The following is a 19,648-nucleotide window of genomic DNA, read 5'->3' as shown; positions in this document are numbered from 1 at the left end:
AGTATCAGAATGATTGGTATGGAATAAGATCATTGATAGGGAAGTGTAGGTACATAATGAATTTCTCAAAATATAGAATGGCGAGAAATGAAGAGGGACCTGATATAGAGTAGGATGCTGGATTTTGTGTTTTGTTAGGAGTCACAAAATGTTTTATTTAGTAGCTGTGTCCATCCAAAAACCTACCTTAACTGGTAGATTACCTAATAATAAATAGGATGGTGAAGTTAAGCATTAAATTCAGGGGGCATTAACTAAAGATAAATAAGGTAGAACAGTTCTAATAAAAAGATGAAAAGAAAACACTCCTGAAAACATAAATACTAGGCCATTGAAGCAATAGAATTAGCATAGATTTGACACTTTTCAGGTGAAGAAATGGAGAAGAATGGAAAAAATAAAATGACTGGAAAGGAGAACAAACAAATTTCTAGGTATTTTAATAGAGTAGAGAAGGTTGTTCAGACAAAGTAGAAGGCCAGATATGTGGACGCAGGAGATTCTGAGAGGCAATGGGTTGCTGAAGAAGTGAAGTGACATTCGGTAGGAATTATTCTGCATGCTGAATGGAATAATTGGTGACAGAAATTATGCAGATTAAAGAATGTTTCGTATAGGGTGGGACTGTTTACTCTCAGGTTAGGTAAGGCTAATTTGTAATTAGCCTCTGAAGCCATGAAAAGTGCACCTTAACTGGTCGAATACCATTAAAAATAGTGTCTGTCAAGTGTAACAAATTGATATTTTGGTCCAGCTAACTAGGTAAATTCAGGAATTCAAAGATCCAGTGTTTAAACAACCCTTTATATTCTATAATTATCCTTCATGGTACAGTAAATGTAACATATAGTAAGCATTGAAAACGCATTCATGAATTTGCTGTGTTTGTTACTGAAATAAGTTATGGCAATTTTTAAAATATTTCTTGAACTAATTTGTGATTATAATGAAGTCTGAGAAGGATTTTCATAAAAGATATGGTAAAAGAGTAATTAATATGCCATAATGTAGGAAACAGCAATATCAGAAAACAGCTATTTGATTCCTGTACCAGCATTGGTATGAGATTCCACCGATTCTTTCAGCTTACTGGTAGCTAGTTAATGTAATCCATTACACTTACTAACCACAACATAGGTATGTCTGATTAATTTAGCCTAAATTTTATTCTACTACACAAAAATGGTAAATATTTATTTGGGAGTACATTTTGCGAGAGCTATTTAACATGATCATTGCTATCCATTGGAAAATTTAAATTGTAGACGTTGCAATGGCATTTGGCTGATGCAACATTTCACATGAATCTGTTTTTAATTTATATCAGTTTGAAAAAGATTTAAGATTGTTTTGGTGAAGAGGATGTAACTGCTCACATTTATTACATACTCTCTGGATCTCCCATTAGAACTAGAAAAATTCATCTTCCACAAGGGTTTTGTTTCTCAAAGCTACTACTTCATTTACAAGTTCATGTGGTTCACTTATGTCGTGCCTCTTGATGGAAATAAATATGTTCAAGTGCAAATGGCATCTAGCTACAGGTAATGAATGATTTAGAATACTTCTTATTGCATTCATAATTATTTTTAGAGGACTTTTAAGTTGAATTATAACTTTGAGAAATGGGCCCCAGATGTGGCTAGTATGGTGGCTATATAGGGAGTCATTAACTCCATCTTAATTTTTGCAACAGATTACATAGTTATTAATAACCCTGATGTCTTACTCTGTTACTTCGGTGATGACCTACTCTGATTGTTCTAGGCTCATTGTAGAAGTACAGTAAAATATCATTACCTTTAACTTTTTTGAAATTTAATGGTTATTCAGGAAACAAAGCATGGGTAGTACTCCACATTTTCACAGAGTATTGTCTCAGCAGAGTGCTAGTAGTATATTTACATTTATCTCAGTATATTTTGTATTAAATAGGAAAACAATATAGTTTAAATAGTGTAAATAGTTTGGATGTTTCATGTATATTAGCATCTATGTATAAGCATGTATTTAATAATTCTTATAATTGGGGTGTCTAAAGTCAAGCCACCCAATAGTATTAGCAAAGGTTCTCACTGATTCATAGGAACTTCAAGGGAATGTTGTTTATGCATCAGTATGAATCGTTTCATTTTAAGGCAGTCAAGCACTGGCAGACTCAACACTTTACATTGTTCTCCTTTTTGATTTATTTTTTTGGTAAATGCCTTAGGATTTGTGAAGAATCCCTCTACAGCAAAGGCTCTAAATAGAAACTTCAAAGGGCATAATAACCAGGAAAAAGAAAGTCCATTAAAAAAATGCTGGAATGGCTGCACTCTATGGAGTCAATTTCTATTCTTATGTTAACACCAAAGAAGTAAGAAGATTCATTGATTCATTCTTCTACATATGAATATACAAGCAGTATATTTTATTCAAATTAAAGTTTTATTGAACAAATTCTAAGAACAGTGATAGGTGCCACACTTATTCAAAAGAACTTCACAATATAAGATAATAGTCAGTAGATGTGCCACTATCTAAAGTATTTGGCTAGAAATTTAGGAAAAATAGCTGTGTTGAATGATTTTGATGATTTGAATGTCTGCATATTATTGCACCTTGAAGATCATCATCATGCTTATTAATCCAGGGTTTGGTTTGTAGCTTCTCTGAAAGATATCCTCTTGCTGCCTAATCATGTGCTACATCCCTTTTCCCTTAAAAATATGTAAGGGAAATAGAGATTATATAATTAATTTCTGTTATCCGTTATAAAGTTCAAATATGTTATTCTTTTCCTCCTACTCCTCTTTTTATTGGGTGGCCCATCATTTAAGGTATATTTTGGATGCACTGATGCTGAACACCCCTACATTTCTAAGCATAGAGTCAATATCATTCCCAACAATTCCCTCCTTCTATAAGCTTCTTTGCATAATGCTGTTCTTCATCTTTTATCCCTTCCAATTTGACCATCTTGGTCCAAAACTCTCCTAAGATTGATACTATGCTCCACCCACTATGTCTTTAACCTTCCTATTGTCATATTTAACTTAGCTTTCTTCTTTCTCAATAATGTGGTAAACTTTGGTTTGTTTAGAATGATAAATAAAATAAAATAGACCTTTCAGGCGTGATATGGCGGAATATCATGATTAATTAAAAATTGGCAATTTTCCTCAAAGGAAAGTTTATTAATGCGACCGGTTTCAATGTAACTACATCCTCGTGAGGTGATTTATTAGGTCAGGTTATTTTGTGGAAAGTTGCCAATTTTTAATGAATTAATGATAAATAAAAGCTGATCATTTGCAAACATAACTGATTTTATTAATACCCCACTGACTCATACCTATCTCTAGTTCTTCCCATGCCTTCATAACTATTTCCTTCACACACATGTTGAAAAGCACAGATAACAATGAAAACCCTTCTTACTCCTCTTCATAACATTGCCCACCCTGACTCTCCATCCCCCACTTGCACCTGAGCAGTTTTGAGACATGCTTGGGTTATTAATAAGTTAAACATCCCTCTAATCCACTGCCGTCTTTTGCAATGATTTCATTAATTCTACCCAATTTACTATCAAGCAGCTCATTGTACCAAACACTCTACAAAGCAAATTTTTACTCTTTGTTGCTTCGTATTAGTGACCTTATTTCTGAGATATGGCTATGGCATCATGTATGCCGCTTCCATTCCTAAACTCAAACTGATCACTCCCTAAGTAATCATTAGCCCTCCTTTCCGTCCTTTTCATCCTTCTATTAATGGTCCTAAGTACAACTTTTCCTATGTGTGAAATTAAAATTATGGTTGTTAAGTACTCATATAAGGGCCTATCTTTCACTTCATTTATTGTTATCTTTTAATTTGTGTGTGGCATCCTGAATGCCTTTCCCTTTTTTGGGAAGAGAACTGGCAATATTCTAACAAAATTTACCTGCTGCATTCCTTCCTCATAAATGCTGAAAATTAGCCCTTATAAAATCTTCTTTCTATATTTTTCTAAACCCTTAATTATATCCAAAGGAATGATATATATATTGTGTCAGTCTTGTTTGATATCAATTCTCTTAATTCCAAATATTTTGATCAAGAATGTTTATCGGCTATTCTCAGCCACATCATATTCTCATTCTATTTCTCATCTCCCTGGTCTATTACAGGGTGACTCAGCATAACCTGATGGTTTTTGAATACTACTTGAGCCAAAACCATTAGGTAATGCCGACTCACCCTGTACCTTTACTCAGTAGATCCTCCCATGTATTCTTTCCATCTCTCTTGAATCTTTCTTTGTTCAATTAATAATTTTCCGTCATATCTTTAATATTACACTGAGATTTTACCTGATTACTTCAAGGTACTTTTGCCTTTCTATGCAGCACACCCATTTTTCCATTTCTTTGTGAAAACTCCATATCCTTATACTACCTCTACCATTGTGCTTCTTTTGCCCTATTACTTCTCCATCTCACTTAATTATTTATCCATTTCGGTTTCCTTCTGTCCAATTCTTTATTTAAATTTTCAACTTCCTTCTCTAATCATTCTTCCTAATCATCTCAAACATCCTGGTTAATTCTTCTGCATTATTTATCCTCAATCATCTTTCCTTATCCTCTTGGATCTAGTGTTCCCATTCATTATTATGAAATTATGATTTAAATCCACATGTGCTCCTGGAAAACTCTGATTCTATTATGCTGTTCCTAAATCTGTCTCCAACCACTGTGTAGTCTAATTGATATCTCTCAGTAGCAATAGATATTTGCCAGATGTACTTCCATCTATTGTGGTATTTAAACATATATTGTTATACCATACCATATAAATAATGGTATTTATACCATTGAAGCATATGTTGTTATGATTGAACCACTTCTCCCACAGAGTTTTCTTACTTTTTCCCTGCTGTCATTTTATTTTCCATAGCCAAAATCCTTACCTCTCTTTCAGCTCCTTTCTTCCATCATTGAGTTCCACTTCCTCACAACTATCAGGTGTTTCCTCCTTGGGAAACACAATAATTTCCTCTGATTGTTATACCCTACATATTTTTTCCTCTGTATGGTTACTTGTTGGTATGACTATCTAAAAAATAACGAGAGTTTGTTGGTTCAGAGTTTCATTGTAAAAATATACTATCTCTCACCTGCGTCATGCTTCATCCCTCCTTTTTGTTCAATACTACTTTAATCCCTCCCTGGCTTTTTTCCCTTCCTCTATGTTTTTCTATAATTATCACTCCAAAAGCTCACTCCAACTTGTTTACTTAGGTAATATTCTCTCCTGCACTCTCACTCAGTATCCTACTTTTTATTCATAAGCAATTGCTGTAGCAGAAAGGGTAAAAGCTATATAAACAGTGAACAGCTGACTATGTGAGTTGATTTTTATTCTGATCCTGCTAATCTGCCTTCAGGTTGATTACTGTGGTTAGTGAGGAGATGACATGGTATTACCGAACTGAGAGTGGAGTGTCCATCATTTATGGGACAGCATGCGTCAGAACTATGATGCATGTAGTACATCTTTAACACATGCAGTGAAATTGAATTAGTACTTCCTTGTTATATTTTTCTGTAATCTTACTGGAAAGATACAAGTATGCTTTCCATTATGTAATTATGATTGTTTAACATTCAACACATTATTCTGATGCCCTCAAAGCACAAAAAAGAAATTTTTTTTGAGACAAGAACACCACCATTCTTGAGTTTGTGAAAAAATGCTGTAACATTTGTTTTGTTATCAGGTGAACTTAAAAGTCTGAACACCCCAGAAACCCAAGCAATTGTGTTGAGATATGCATGGTGGGGCATGTGAATTCCGGCTATGCCTGCAGCTCTGTAAGGAATGACTGTGATGACAAAATGAAACCAAGACTAATGTTTTTAGTGGGATTACATACCAAGACTGATGAAAATTACCTGTACACCTTATGGTCACCAATTTCCAAGTAGGATTTCTTACTGTCTTAACTTTTCCTAGCATATAATTTAACACTTTTCCTACCTATCCAATTTTGCATGCCAATTTCATAAGAATTAAAATGCAAGCCTCTTTTCTTCTAATTGCACTTATATTCTGTAAACCATAAATGATTACAGTGAAAAAGGATACAGTTTGCTTAAATTTCCCTATCTAGGAAATTAAAGCGTACAATGACCTACTCATAGGAACTGTTGTGAATATTGAATTATTGATAAAAAAAGCTAATTTAAGGGGTTGCAAACCCTAAATATGTGATGTACAAAATTTGGACATCAAGGAGTTCTTGTATATTAAAACTCAGTTGTTCAAATTGAATTAATTACATTATGTACTTTTGAATAGTTGTTATGTTTGTTTTTGGTTACCTTCTTTTTCAAATGCAGGTGACTATTTTGATAAATGTGACTATTTTGGTAAATGTGACTATATTTATTCTTCTCTTTTGATGGCCTACCATTTTTTGACTTTCACTATACATTTTTAAGGACATTCTTCCTTTCAAAAAAGGATAATACCTTAACTTCTCAGTTGTCTACCAATCATTGTGGGTCCAAGTTTGATCTAAGATTCCTTCATTCTTATCTATTTTTAATTTGCTGACCCATACCTAATTAGTAAGGTTATATTACCTTATAAATTCCCCCTATGATTTGATGAGAAACTTACTATCTTGAAGTCTGCCCCTGCGTTATGAAAATGTAATAGATAATGTGCCTTACAATTGTTTACTGAAAAAGTTAGAATTATAATTCCCGACAAATTTTTATGTCTGTTGCAAGGTTCTCTGTCATGATCATGCAATAACATGGAAGACTGGCTTAACTGTGTAAAATTCTATAGTTATAAATAAAGATACTAGGGAATTTTTAACACAATTTTATTGCATACCTATGGTTGACCACAGCTTCAATGTTTTCTGGAGAATTACATTTATGCATGGAAACCATACTCAAAAATATGCAATAAAATGGGAAAGGAAATTACTATTTGGAGCATGGAAGAGCACTATTACTTTCTTTGGTTGTACTTCTACTATCACACCTCTATTTACCTCCTCGTCATTGAGCATCGTATGAGCCTAATTTCCCAATTCATGCAAGGTTATTAAGTTATTTTTTGCATCATTTATAAAATCTATTGATATCCTCATTATCATACAACTTGGACATTGTGACTATGTTTAAATGCCTGCCGTAACACTGTGGATAAACTGAGGGATATTAGGTATGCAGAGTAGGCTTGACTAACAATGAATTTCCTGCTTGTAGGACACCAGTATTCTGTGCAATGTCAGTCAATGGACATGGCATTGCTGAATCAGTGTTAATTTCACATTGAAGAGCTGCCAAAACAATTGTTGTTTAACTACCAGCAGCACAGGTAGATTTGACTGTAATATTGACCTTGGTTTTATATATATGGCAAAATATTTCCTTTGAATGTGCAAGATGCTCTTGTTCTGCTATATATGCGAGTCATTGTTTTCAATAGTCAATTAAAGTAAACATGCCAGAATTTGAATGGGTAGAATTAATAGCTTAGAATTTGTCTAGTCTTTTGAAATCCATAATTCAAACCAACGTTTTTTAGAACAGTGCCTCCCATTTGTTACTTGAAGAAATAATTTGTTTTTTGGATAATAAATTCAATTTTGTTTCAACCTAACGGCGTATATTTTGCTGGTGGACATAATCCACTGATTTGGCTTACTCAATATCGGAATGATTTTATAATTAAAATCGAAAAAGATTTCACCCTTATATTCTCAAAAAATATAATTCTCCTACTTGATGGAAACAATAATGTTAAGTCATTAATTGAATAATATCCAATTGGCGCCAATTGAGGAACCAAATGATAAACGTTATTCTTCATAGGGTGTGTAGTCCGATGCAGGGTGGACATTCTTGTAACTACTTTGGAAGAGAACGCTGGCTGCTCCCTCTCGGCGAGGAAATGGCGAATCACGTCGGCGCGCTCTCCTTGAGGACTGTTTGTTTTTCCCTCCCTACAGCATCATCCCCCCCTCCATCCCGAAAGAACCCCTCCCCCGTCCATGTGGTGCATGCGTCTTTCCTTACGAAAGCGAGGCAGAACCGTCTCTACCGCAGTGGTGGGAGCTAGGCGGTCCGTAAGCGCCGTTCGATTGGATAATCGGAGAGGAAACCCAGTGTTGGTGCTGTGGCGAATTTTTTTTCGAATCTGAAGAAAAGATGCTTTTCTTCTAAGGGAAGTCTCCGCACTCACCGGCGCGCGGGCCTTTCGTTTTCAGCCTTTTCGTGGGAATCTCGTCCAGTTCCCGTCATGCCGCCTTTCGCTTGATGCACCGCCCGTGTTTACGTTTGGGAATAGGAGAATGAGCACCCGGGAAGTGATCCTGACCGGCGGCTCCCCATGGGGATTCCGGATGCACGGAGGCTGCGAGACCGGTCAACCCCTTCGGATATCTCGGGTGAGTCCACCGGGGCGGGCCGTATTTGCGCGCGGCGATCGTCACATCTTTAAATGCGGGCGATTTTCGTCCGACGGGCGCCACGGGAACCCCCCCTCCCCCCTTCCCTGTCCCTTCGCTTCTTTCGCTTCCCTTTTCCCATCACCCTTTACGCACTAAATTTAGCGCAACGAAGTGCTTCCCAAAGAGATGGACAACGCCTTGTGGTGTTGCTTGCTAGAGCGGCCGTGGTCCGCGGAGCTTATTTCTCGATATAACCAACGTGTGCTCTGCGTTCTGATTGGTGATTGTTTGCATTTTTATCGTTAGACCTCGACGCGTGAAACTTCTTTCGTGTTTCTGCATATCGTAAGTTTCGAGATGTGATCTTCACGTCAAAGGGATTCCCTACTTTTACTGCGAGCTTAGAGCAAGCTAGAGAGTGCTCTTCGCTAGGTCCGAAGTATTGTCATTACACGATTGTTTAAGGCTTATTAAAAACTTATGAATTGGTGATAAAATATCGAAATATAGGATTAGGTGTCCATAATTCATCAATTTTTGTCGTGTCCATCGGTTAGATTTTTTCCTAACTTGGAACTGTTATATGCTGCGAAATATCACTTTGCATAGTATGCCGCATTTCAATATGTTTATTCAAATTATCTGCTTATTAAAGCTGTGGAATTTCCTGTAAATGCACTGGGTGAAATACTGTCAGATATGCTTTCGTAGCGGAAATGTAATTCGGTTATAAAAGTAAGTCGCCGCCACTATTTCAAACAAATTTAGGCAATATTTGAAAATAATCATGACACATGTACATTATTTTGTAATTAGAATTTAAATTTTAAGTAATGCCACACTTTTCCGCGGTAGAGAGTTAAAATAATGTTTTTAAACTAAGTTTTACGCGTAGATATAATTGTTACCCTTTATGTTTTTTTAATTAATTATAACTGCTGATTCGTAATGACAAAAATCAGGTGTTTTATTCATAGCATTACATTGGTTTTTCATGGTAGGAAGCAAAACAATCGACAGGTGTGAAATTTCAACTTCCGTCTAGCACCAAATATATAACTGAATTTTATATAATAACTGTTGGAAACAGAAAATCATACATGGATATCAAAAGGGCTGCAATGACATAAACACGATTGTTTTTGCGAGTGCGACCGAGATATGACGAAAAGCGCGGAGCTGGAAATTTTAAAATTATGTCCATTCTACATCCGTAGTGCTGAAATTTTATTTCTAACTTCTTAAAGGTTTTTATGCTTGCAGATAGAGAAAAAAGTCATGAAAGAACTTTTGATCGCCATAATACGAAAAAATAATCTTCCTCTTTGGCATATAAGTACTACTTGTGTTTTTATGGATATTAATTAATGTACTAGTATTCTCAATCCCATTTATATAGCTGACTTCATTTGTGAAGAAGTTGTCATAATAACATTTTAAACGCTGATTTTAAACTAACCCTAATGATCCAGTCTTAGCTGGTACCTTAAATATATTTTGCAGTCCATTCGAGAAGCAAACATTTGTGCTGAATGCATTATCATATGCTAGGCGTGTATTTCTTTCTCACAACGTTAGGGTGCCACGAATGTTGAAAATTCAAAGCGCATAAAAGCAAATGGTCATTAATATGAATCAATGATAGTCACCGTACATTTGCATGCACGCAATAGGATTTATTTGCATACCAGGCTTTTATAATTTTATAATGTGATGAATTTTTATGAGAGGCTGACCTATAAGTTAATTATATAAAATGCTCCGTAACTATCATACCAAAAATGAAATTTTAGTCTCATTTGCAATCCTCTTGTTCAAAGACTTGAATCTTCTTAGTGTTTGTGACATGCAGTTAAATGGGGCACAAAAAATTTATCTCCCTCAGTCATCCGACGGAAAAGGCGATTTTTTTGAGGCTAAGAGTGACTCAATTTGTGTCGCGTGTGTAATTATTTTAATTCTCTCATTTGTCTTCGCCGGTTTTGCAGATCGAAAGCTGTTTCGAGATATATCCTTTGAACTTGATCGTAGATCTTGGATAAATTACGCGGGCAAACTTACACGTTGACGAAATATATAAAAATAATTTCAAAATTTTAGATTTCATCAATGGTTTCCTTTTATTTATTAGCACGACAAGTTTCATTTTGATATGATGACATAATTTATTCTCTGATATCCTTATCCCCGAGCGCGATTTTTTTCGTGGATGACCTCTTGTTAGATTTACTCATTCCTTTTGCCCGTTTAATATCCCGTTAAATCTACGAAAAGACGTCTTGGTCAGGCCCTATGGCATTCCAAACTGAGATGAAAAATCGCCTCACGCTGTTCATATATCATGGGCTCAGTTTCTGAATAGTCGTGATGATTTAATGTGGAGGAGAGCGAGGGTTCCATTCTTTTGGAATTCCAAAATGGAAATCTCAGCACCAAGAAAATCGGGGCTGTGACTCCCGACTGTATGGAGCATTTACACTTCTTAGTCCGTACTGACTTTAATATTAATATTACTGCTAAAATGTTCTGACAATAAGTAATGTCTTTTCCTACTACTCATAATGTCTGTTTAGTTTTCAGGGATGGCCAGTGTAAAAAACGTAAATATACATACTTAGGCTTGCATAAAATGTTCAGTACGAGTGTATTAGTATTGCGTATCGAAAATACAGTACGTTTGATCACAAGAAAAAGGAAATATCAGGAGAATCTAGTTTTTCCCTGGATTTGAAATTTAAGAAATACTTTAATTATAAAATACATGTTTTTTGTTAACTCATGCAGCCCTGACGCGACACTGCTGCTTTGTCTTTGTGTCTGTTTTTCAGTTTCAATGTGCCGTTCAACGCATGTCATATCCGAGTTATTTTAGGAAAAATGTCCGTGTTACATAAGACTCTGCTAGAAACTGGCTGCAAAGAAATAATCTATAAAAGGAGATTTATCATCCTTGTTATAATTTAAGCATACAACTTCCCGTGTGAGGAAGGTTTTAAATAGATAGATAGAGATCTTTATTTGGGCGAAATTGAAACCTAATCGTCCCTTCGTCGGTTTTACGGGTTTTATTAGCAAACATGACTTCGCTAAGAAAAGGACTTCATTTTAGCAATATACAGTGATAATTGATTTTTCTAATTATGCAAAAGACGTACATAGTAGTCATAATTGTTTATTTGTGACTGGCTACGGCGCAAGTAAAATTATTTCCGAGGGTTGAAGCGAAAATGATTTAAGGTTAGCATTTTAGATTTGATTAGATTGATGTTAGATTTAAGATGGCATGCAGGATGTCTAACAGTAATAGTGTCAAGTTGAATGAAAAGTTTGTGGTATATAGATCAAATTTCCTACATTAAGATCCCGAAAATAGCGTTGGAAATATGACCTTAGGAAGTACGAAGACGAAGGAATACTTACGAGACAAGCGGTAACTAAGAGGGAGAAGTTGGCTGAAGGGACGTTAAGTAAAAGTGCTAGGAAAAGATTGGTAAAAATTTTGATTTGGAGCATAGTTCTGTACGGCGTGGAAATCTGGTCGTTAAAGGCAATGTTATAGATTTGTAGGGAAATTTTTGAGATGTGCGTTTGGAGGGTGATGGAAAAGAAAGAAAATAAAGAAGTAGTAGTCATGGTAGGGGATGTGGGAGAGTTATTGGAATACATTCAAAGAAGGCAAGAAAAGTGGACGAACAGCTCTTTGATTGGTAGTTAATGATAAATGTTGACGACTTTGATATAAGGGAGAACGTTTGGTAGAAGAGGAAGGGGGGGAAGAAGATGAATGTTAGACGGGATGAAAGAAGTAGAAAGTATATGGAATCACAGAAGGGTTTATTGCATTGTAAATTAGGCTCTCTTGTTAAACGAGCCTTAGAAATATTAGGTTTGTTTGTCTTTGTTCAAGGAAAATGAACGTAATTGGTTGAAAGACTCAATAGTAGATGGGGAAAGCAGCGAACACTGCAAATACAATCTCAGTAAACATGTACGCATTCAGAAATCGCGAAAATGACGGCCATAGAAATGACATTACTTTTCTCTCGATGGCATTTCAATGAGTAAAGCTGACAACTGAAAGAAGTTCGACCGAAAGGGCAAAGTCTTATTTCCTAAAATCCAGTTGCATTTGAGTTATTGTCCAGAGTTTGCAGTTGCCAAGGTTCACCCTGGCACTGAGGTTTTAATCAATGGTTTAATTTTAAATAATAATGATGACAAAATAATTTTTTAAGTCAATCCTGTCCTCATGCTCCCCGTCAAAAGTTTTAGGACCTGATATTCCTGCCATAAAATAATCTTTCTCAATTTCGTCTTGATGGTAGGGTAAATTTAGAATAAATTACTTGTCTAATCGAGCAAAGTATTCCTTTGAACGGAGGTTCGTCATGCGGAGTTCAGGTTGCGACTTCGTATCATGACAGTTGAAGCATTTAGTGTCATCCTTTCATTCCCCGTTTTCCTTCACATTTTATTTAAAATTAAATAATAGCATGAATACGCGAAATATATTTTCCTCCAGGGTATATCTCCTCTTTGACTTCCAATCAAATCGAATAAAAATTTTGCTATTGTTAGGAGAGTTTCGTGACTCTTGGAAACTCTAGACCTAATTTACTTGTCATCGAATCAACCCGGTAGTCTCCCACAATATCAGTGCAAATCCGCTTTTATTGGATCCCCTTTTTTCAAAGAATGTGATGCTCCTATTTCCCTCCACCATCGAAACGTTGCTTAAGAACTTTATGTCGATGTTAAAACAGAAACTCTTGAGAAGTTCACATAATTTGGAAATAAGGGTTTATCAAAATAATTCGTGCGTTTTATCCAAAATTTCAGTATTATTTTTTGCATCAAATTTGATCTTTTAATATTATATTCATTTTGATTTTATATGAGTTTTAATTAATTTTTTGCAAATCTGAGGATAGAATGAGCTGAAGTTTTCGAACAACAAATCTGGAAATCTCATGGCCGCCTTACCCTTAAATGCGTTAATAGTAATTGTGGTATCTAGGGGAGGCGACCGACAGCTAAGGTCATTTGCTCTATTAGAGATGGGCAGGAAAGGATCAAGGGTGGAGAGAAACCCGGTGTTGGCATTAGACTACTCTTAATGAAGGCGCCAAGGGGTTTCGTGCTAGAATTTTGAATTCATAAAACTGTAATTTTTTTACTGCAAGAAAAAACTAACTTACTTGCGTGATATTTCGTGTATACGAGGAATGAAATTGTTAATCCGAGCTTACTTGATTTTTATCGCGTATTGACCGAAAGGCCTTGAATTGCCTGCCAGTGGCGTAAGTTCATATTTTGTTTACTTTTGGTTAAAAATGAGAAGAATATCGATCAACATAATGCCTTAAAGTGTAACCTTATTTAGAAACAACATGAATAATAATTTACTTGATACTATGCTTGATACAAACATGTTTTAATGATAATTTTTGACGGATTAGTTACATTTTAAATCACTTCATAAAACGTGTTCGTCTCTTAAAATATTGCAACCCTTCAATAGGCATGCTAACTCCTTACGGTGTAGTGTTAAGCGGCCATATTTTTTTATTTCACCATACTATTCACGTTTAACGCTTTAGTGATATAACGTTTGGATTGGAGATTCAACATATATATGTATTTTTATGCTTAATTGCATTATTTTTATTTATTGAATTATTTTTTAAATGAGTAGCTAGTACGATTGAACGTGAATGCACCTGAATAATTAATAGTTTTCATCCTGTTCTTCTGTGACCTGCAGCACAGATATGCTCCCTGAACTAGCTTCGAAGACTGAGTAGTAGTAGCTTCGATGACTGAGTAGTGGTAGTATTTAGGGGAGGAGACCGACTGCTGTGGTCATTTACGCCATAGGGGATGGACAGGAAAGGATGAAGGGTGGAGAGAAACCCGGCGTCGGCATTAGCCTACTCTTTACGAAAGGCGCCAAGGGGTCCGCAGCTTAACGTCCCATCCGACGGACGGCGTACTCACTCGAAGTTCCCTCCACATAGCACCTCAAGTAGGGATCGAGATACCTCTGAAAAATATTCAACACCGCTGGGATTTGAACGCGAGCCCTCTGGGTGGTTCGATGACTGAAAATTCCTTTCAAAAACTCATAATTGATGAGTTCAATTGTGGTGTCTACTTTCTTGAAACACTAAACTTTCTGTTCAGTGGAGCGCATCCCCCTCTTTGACGAGTATACCCTTTAAAATGATAAAATTCCTCATAATATGCTAAATTTTTAAAAAAATTCGGTTCAATTATTACAATAGAAAAGCACGAAGGTTCTAAAAAAATGGCCATGATGAAACTAAACATTTTTATCATTTTGGTAAAATCCCGCCTCATGACATCTAATGCTTTATCGCGTAATCCTGTTAATATTTCCTTTGCCTGTTTTTCATCCTCGTTTTTGCCATTATAAGTTAGACTAGAAAATATTGAATAGTAGATTTTCGCGGATAAATGCTTTGCCCAAGAAATAATCGTCGAAGATTTAATCTAGTTTTTATCGGATTTTTTTCTTTTTCATATTGTAACTAATGCCTAGTTCAATCATAAATCTTCAGACTTGCTCCTGAGATATCATATTGAGGCTTCTTTATACTCAGCGCACTGTAATGGGAAGGACACAATCGCAGCTAAATCCATAAGTACGAGTAGGTAAGCCACCTAATGTATTATCTCCCGCGTCACCCTATGCTCCGGGAAACCTACAGCGAGTCGAATTGGCGAGATGACAAATATATAAGTTGACCTTTCGCTCTAAGGTCTGGGATTCGATTTGAGGAAGGGGGGACGGAAATATTTTTGCAGCCACTTTCTGATACACCTTTGGACGTAGCGCGCTGAACCGCTTCATGATGGTTCAATGCACGTTGAGTGATTCCTTCGTGCATAACACGGAGACGTTATTAATCCTGACAGGGATGTCTGGAAAGCCTCAATGCTGCGACGTTGATCCACCAGCACTTTAGCAATTGATGGGAGGAAAGATTTTTTAAGTGTCATGGATTTTGTTTCTTTAAAGATGCTAAAGATTACTTTTTAACTTTTACCGTCTAGTATTATTATTTTCTCAAATTCTTTTTTTAATTATGAGGAGACGGAGGTTTATTAGCGAATGCATGCATTTAATCCTCGGAGAATGCTTTTGAAGTGGCACAAGGTAAAGTACACACCTTTTTTGTCTTTTATTTAACTTTCATTCATTAATCCAGGAATGTTTTAAAGTGTCACTTTCCTTGGAATGTATTTATCGCTGATAAATTACGTAAATATAAGGCAAACCAAAAAGGAATAGTCGAGACTGGGCGGTTGGCATAGTGCTCAAAATTTTAAGAAGAATTCAACTTTTGTGGTTTGAATAGGTTAATTGAGGTTACTGGTAGAGTTCTCTAACTTATCGATACCAAATTCTCCCATTATTATAGTGCAATTTAGTTCGATTTTTGATTTTCCATCTTAATTGAAATTATAATTTTTGCTGGTAACTCGTGAACTATCCTAAAAAGCCCCAAACAACTTCGTCCAGCGTCACAATGGAAAATGTCATTGCAATGAAGTTCACATATTTGGAAATGAATAGCATTTTTCAGAAAATTCGGCGGTCAGCATGCTTATAAGGGGTATCCTTACATTACAATCGCCGTAGGGGAAGCCGATAAGTGTAACATGGTGGGAGGGGCTTAATTGGAAGTGTCTTACTCGGAAATAACCCGAAGCCAACTCGTCGAAGAAGACGACGGAACCCTATTATAATTAAGGAACTTTCAGACGCTGGGGTGTGGGAGTGTCTACTGTCAACTGCACCGCAATATACTCTAAATGGACATTTCAAATAAATTGCAAAATGCGAGTAACATGTAGGGGAGTTAAAGCATTGTGGCAAAATGCATGCATGGGAGTGGGGAATTGGTCGGAGAAGGTCAAGTGACGTGTGGCGTTATGCAAGGACGGGCCCGCATGAATGAAGGCACACTCTTGAAATGATTATCGAGATAGCTTCCGCACTTGGGCTTCACTTTTCGTCGTTATTATTTTTTTGATTCCACTCATGTCGCGTTTTGAGAAATTTGTCGTCCCCTCCGGAAGGGAGGGGCAGGTTGGGGGTGTGGGAATTAATACCCCGAATGAAACGAAAGGAGGAATTTAATAAGCGCCGTTATTTGGCTGCGAAAGAAGATGAAGAGTAGGGTGGGTGGATCACCCTCGAAGAGTGTACAGCAGGGGGGCCTGGGGGAAGGGGGGAAGAAAAGGACGAGAGAGCGAGAAAATGAGATGGGATTGAGATGGAGAGGGAATAATTGCGGGAACCGAGAGGTGAAAGAGGATGACGAATGGCTCGTAAAACAAGCGACTGCTGCCTCGCGTCCTTCCCTTTATCGCGCGCCAAAAACTTTCGTTGCCCGGAGAGCGTGATGGAAAAACAAATGGTGAAAACTTAGAGGTGCCATCCGTTCGGAAAACTTTGGTGGGGGAGGAGGATTTTCTTTTTAGTATCGCTCTCTCTTTCGTATCGTTTATTTTCTTTTTCGTTCATCGCCGGCTTGCATTCCCTGGTGCGTTCGGTCGGATATTATTTTTTCCCCCTTTGAGTGACTGGTAACTGCGGTGGAATATTTACAAACATGCCGTTTTTAATGATTTATCCTTGCAACTGTGATCAACGATAGTGATAACAAATATCTTACAACGTAAAATAAATATGATTATTTTGATGGCGTGCACGATTTACCGTAATATTCTTGGTTTACCCATCCTCCTGTTACTTTTGCTGTTCCTACGAAAGTGGTTCGGTTGAATACACAATTGTGTCAATTTCTCTACGATAGGAGCGCCATGTATTTATATATGCATAAGTTCATATTTATCAGGGTGGCTCTGCCTTATTTGAATTCTCGAAAACCGGTTGAAACTGGGAATAGAAAAAAATCTAGTGAATACCTAGAAAAAAACCTGTAATTGAGCAATAAAATCTGAAATGTTGGAGAATTATTTTATAATACTAGAAAATAGGTAGTCGACGGTGGGAAGGAAAATTACTTATTTGAGTTTAGTTGTTGGTTGAATGACTCGGCTAGAATTTTTAGGTGACTAATCTAAATTTTATAAAAACTGATAGCATTAAATAGTAATGAATTTTGCAAAAAGGTACATAATTGTGCGTCGGATCGGTGTACGCGTAAGGTCGCATTTGCGTAATATCGACTATCAGCTGCCAGAAAAACCAAAAGTCTAATATTACCTGAAGGTGAATGTAGTCTCCTTTCAGTTGATTGGGATAACTATTATGCTAATACTAAAGTCAGAAACAGTGAATTCTGCGGGGCAATACTTAGCTTGCTCACAATCACTCATTGTAACAGCGCACTAGTAGTGGAGAAAGTGAAAATACTTACGAGCATATTGACATTCTAGATATTTTAGCAGCAAGTCGCCCAACATGACCACGCACCCTGTGTAAATGAAAGCGTTAGTGGCTATGGAGGAGGCAGGGCAAGTGGATGTAGGAGATACTGAGAGGTGATAGGGTGTTGAAGATGGTAAAAGAGTGGAGGGTGCTGGGAATGCGAGATAGAGGGAGGAAAAGAATTCATTTTGGATTAATTAAAGGGAGACAGACAGTGTGCAAACCTAAGGAACGAGCTATGTAGTATCTACGTATTGTGTCCTGTTACACTTGGAGATACTACAGTGTTTAGTGTTCTGTGTAACCCGGTAGACTACTGCTAATAATAATTAGTGATCGCAAATCAACTTTCGTAAAACGTTTGAAAATACTTCCATTAAGCCGGAAGAAAATAGTAGGATGGTGTCTCCAGCGTTACTTTGTGAAAATATTTGATTGAATAATGATAAAAGGATAACACCAGTTACTTTTGACAAGCAATATAATATAGCTATCATGGTTTCAGCACAGCGCCATTATCAAGGTAACCATTAATAGAATACCTTGATAATGCCACAGTGCCGAAACCCTGGTTTAAGAAGTATGAAATATAACTGTTATCCTGTTATTTTTTTGGAAAACGAAATATTTATTTAAACTTCAAGGAATTCAGGCTGTATCTTATGAACAATCATTCGTAATAGTAGTATTTAGGGGAGGCAACCGACAGCTGAGGTCATTTGCGCCATTAGGGATAGACAGGAAAGGATGAAGTGTGGAGAGAAACCCGGCGTCGGCATTAGCCTACTCTGTTAAAAAAATACCGGTAAAGCTATAAACGTTAGAGTTAAAAGCAAGGGAAAAAAATGCCTAACGTGATAAATGAAAAAGGTGTTTTAGTTCTGTTTGATAACACTAAAAGCGAAAAACACGAAGAAAATTACTCGAATCATAGTTCAAGATTTTCTGTTCTTAGAATGGGTAATCAAAGGGTACGTGTTTAAACTTTCATTGTTTAAATGACTAGAACTATTAGGGAAGGTCGAGGAGTATTCTTATTATCCTTACTCAACGTCCCTGTCATCAACTCCCTCCTCCTTGTAAAAGCCTCTTTGCCTAGCGCAATTCTTCACCTTACTTCCCTATTACTTTGACCGTGTTGGTCCAAAAAATTTCTGAGATACGTAAACTGTTCTACCTGCTCTAGTTTTTGCCTTCCTATTTTAATGTTTAGCTTAGCCTTTTTCTTCCTAGAAAATCGCATAACCTTTGTTTTATTAATATTGATTTTCATCCCATACCTGTCGCACTCAATTTCCAATTCACTCAGCAATGCTTGCAACCCCTTGGCTGACTGATAAACTAAAGCTTGGTCATCAGCAAACCTAACTGATTTTACGAATTCCCCACCCACTCATTCCTACCTCGAGTTCTTCCCATGCCTCTTTGATCATTTCCTCTGCATACAGGTTGAACAGCAACGGTGATAATGGACAACCCTGCCTTACACCTCTTTCTAACACTGCCCATCCGGACTCCCCGTTCCCCACTCGCACCTGAGCAGTCTGAGACATGTACAGGTTGCGGATTAGCCTCATTTCCCTCCAATCTATTCCTATTTTCTGCGATATACTCATTAGTTTTTCCCAATTCACTCTATCAAACGCTTTTTCGAAATCTACGAAACAGGCAAATACCTCCTGGTTGTGTTCTATATTCCTCTCGATTAATATCTCATTACTGCAATGTCATCACGCGTACTTCTCCCCTTCCTAAACCCAAACTGGTCATTCCCTAAGTAA

At 36.7% G+C, this 19,648-nt stretch overlaps 1 protein-coding gene across 9 annotated transcripts in view; it reads left to right on the top strand.

The window, feature by feature from the left end:
- Window positions 1–8,096: 8,096 nt before the first annotated feature.
- CAP (Cbl-associated protein) overlaps window positions 8,097–19,648 on the top strand; it is a 407,290-nt gene continuing 395,738 nt past the window's right edge. For 8 of the 9 annotated variants that reach the window (XM_071583869.1, XM_071583868.1, XM_071583873.1 and 5 more), the window contains exon 1: window positions 8,097–8,440. In XM_071583869.1, the coding sequence (XP_071439970.1) occupies window positions 8,345–8,440 (96 nt within the window). In that variant the 5' untranslated portion in view covers window positions 8,097–8,344. The remainder of the gene's footprint in view (window positions 8,441–19,648) is intronic. The other variant, XM_071583867.1, reaches the window with a different exon arrangement.

Source organism: Hetaerina americana, unplaced genomic scaffold (genome assembly GCF_022747635.1).
Source record: "Hetaerina americana unplaced genomic scaffold, ioHetAmer1.1.p SCAF_15, whole genome shotgun sequence".
NCBI lineage: Eukaryota > Metazoa > Arthropoda > Insecta > Odonata > Calopterygidae > Hetaerina > Hetaerina americana.
This window is presented reverse-complemented; position numbering and strand designations above follow the sequence as displayed.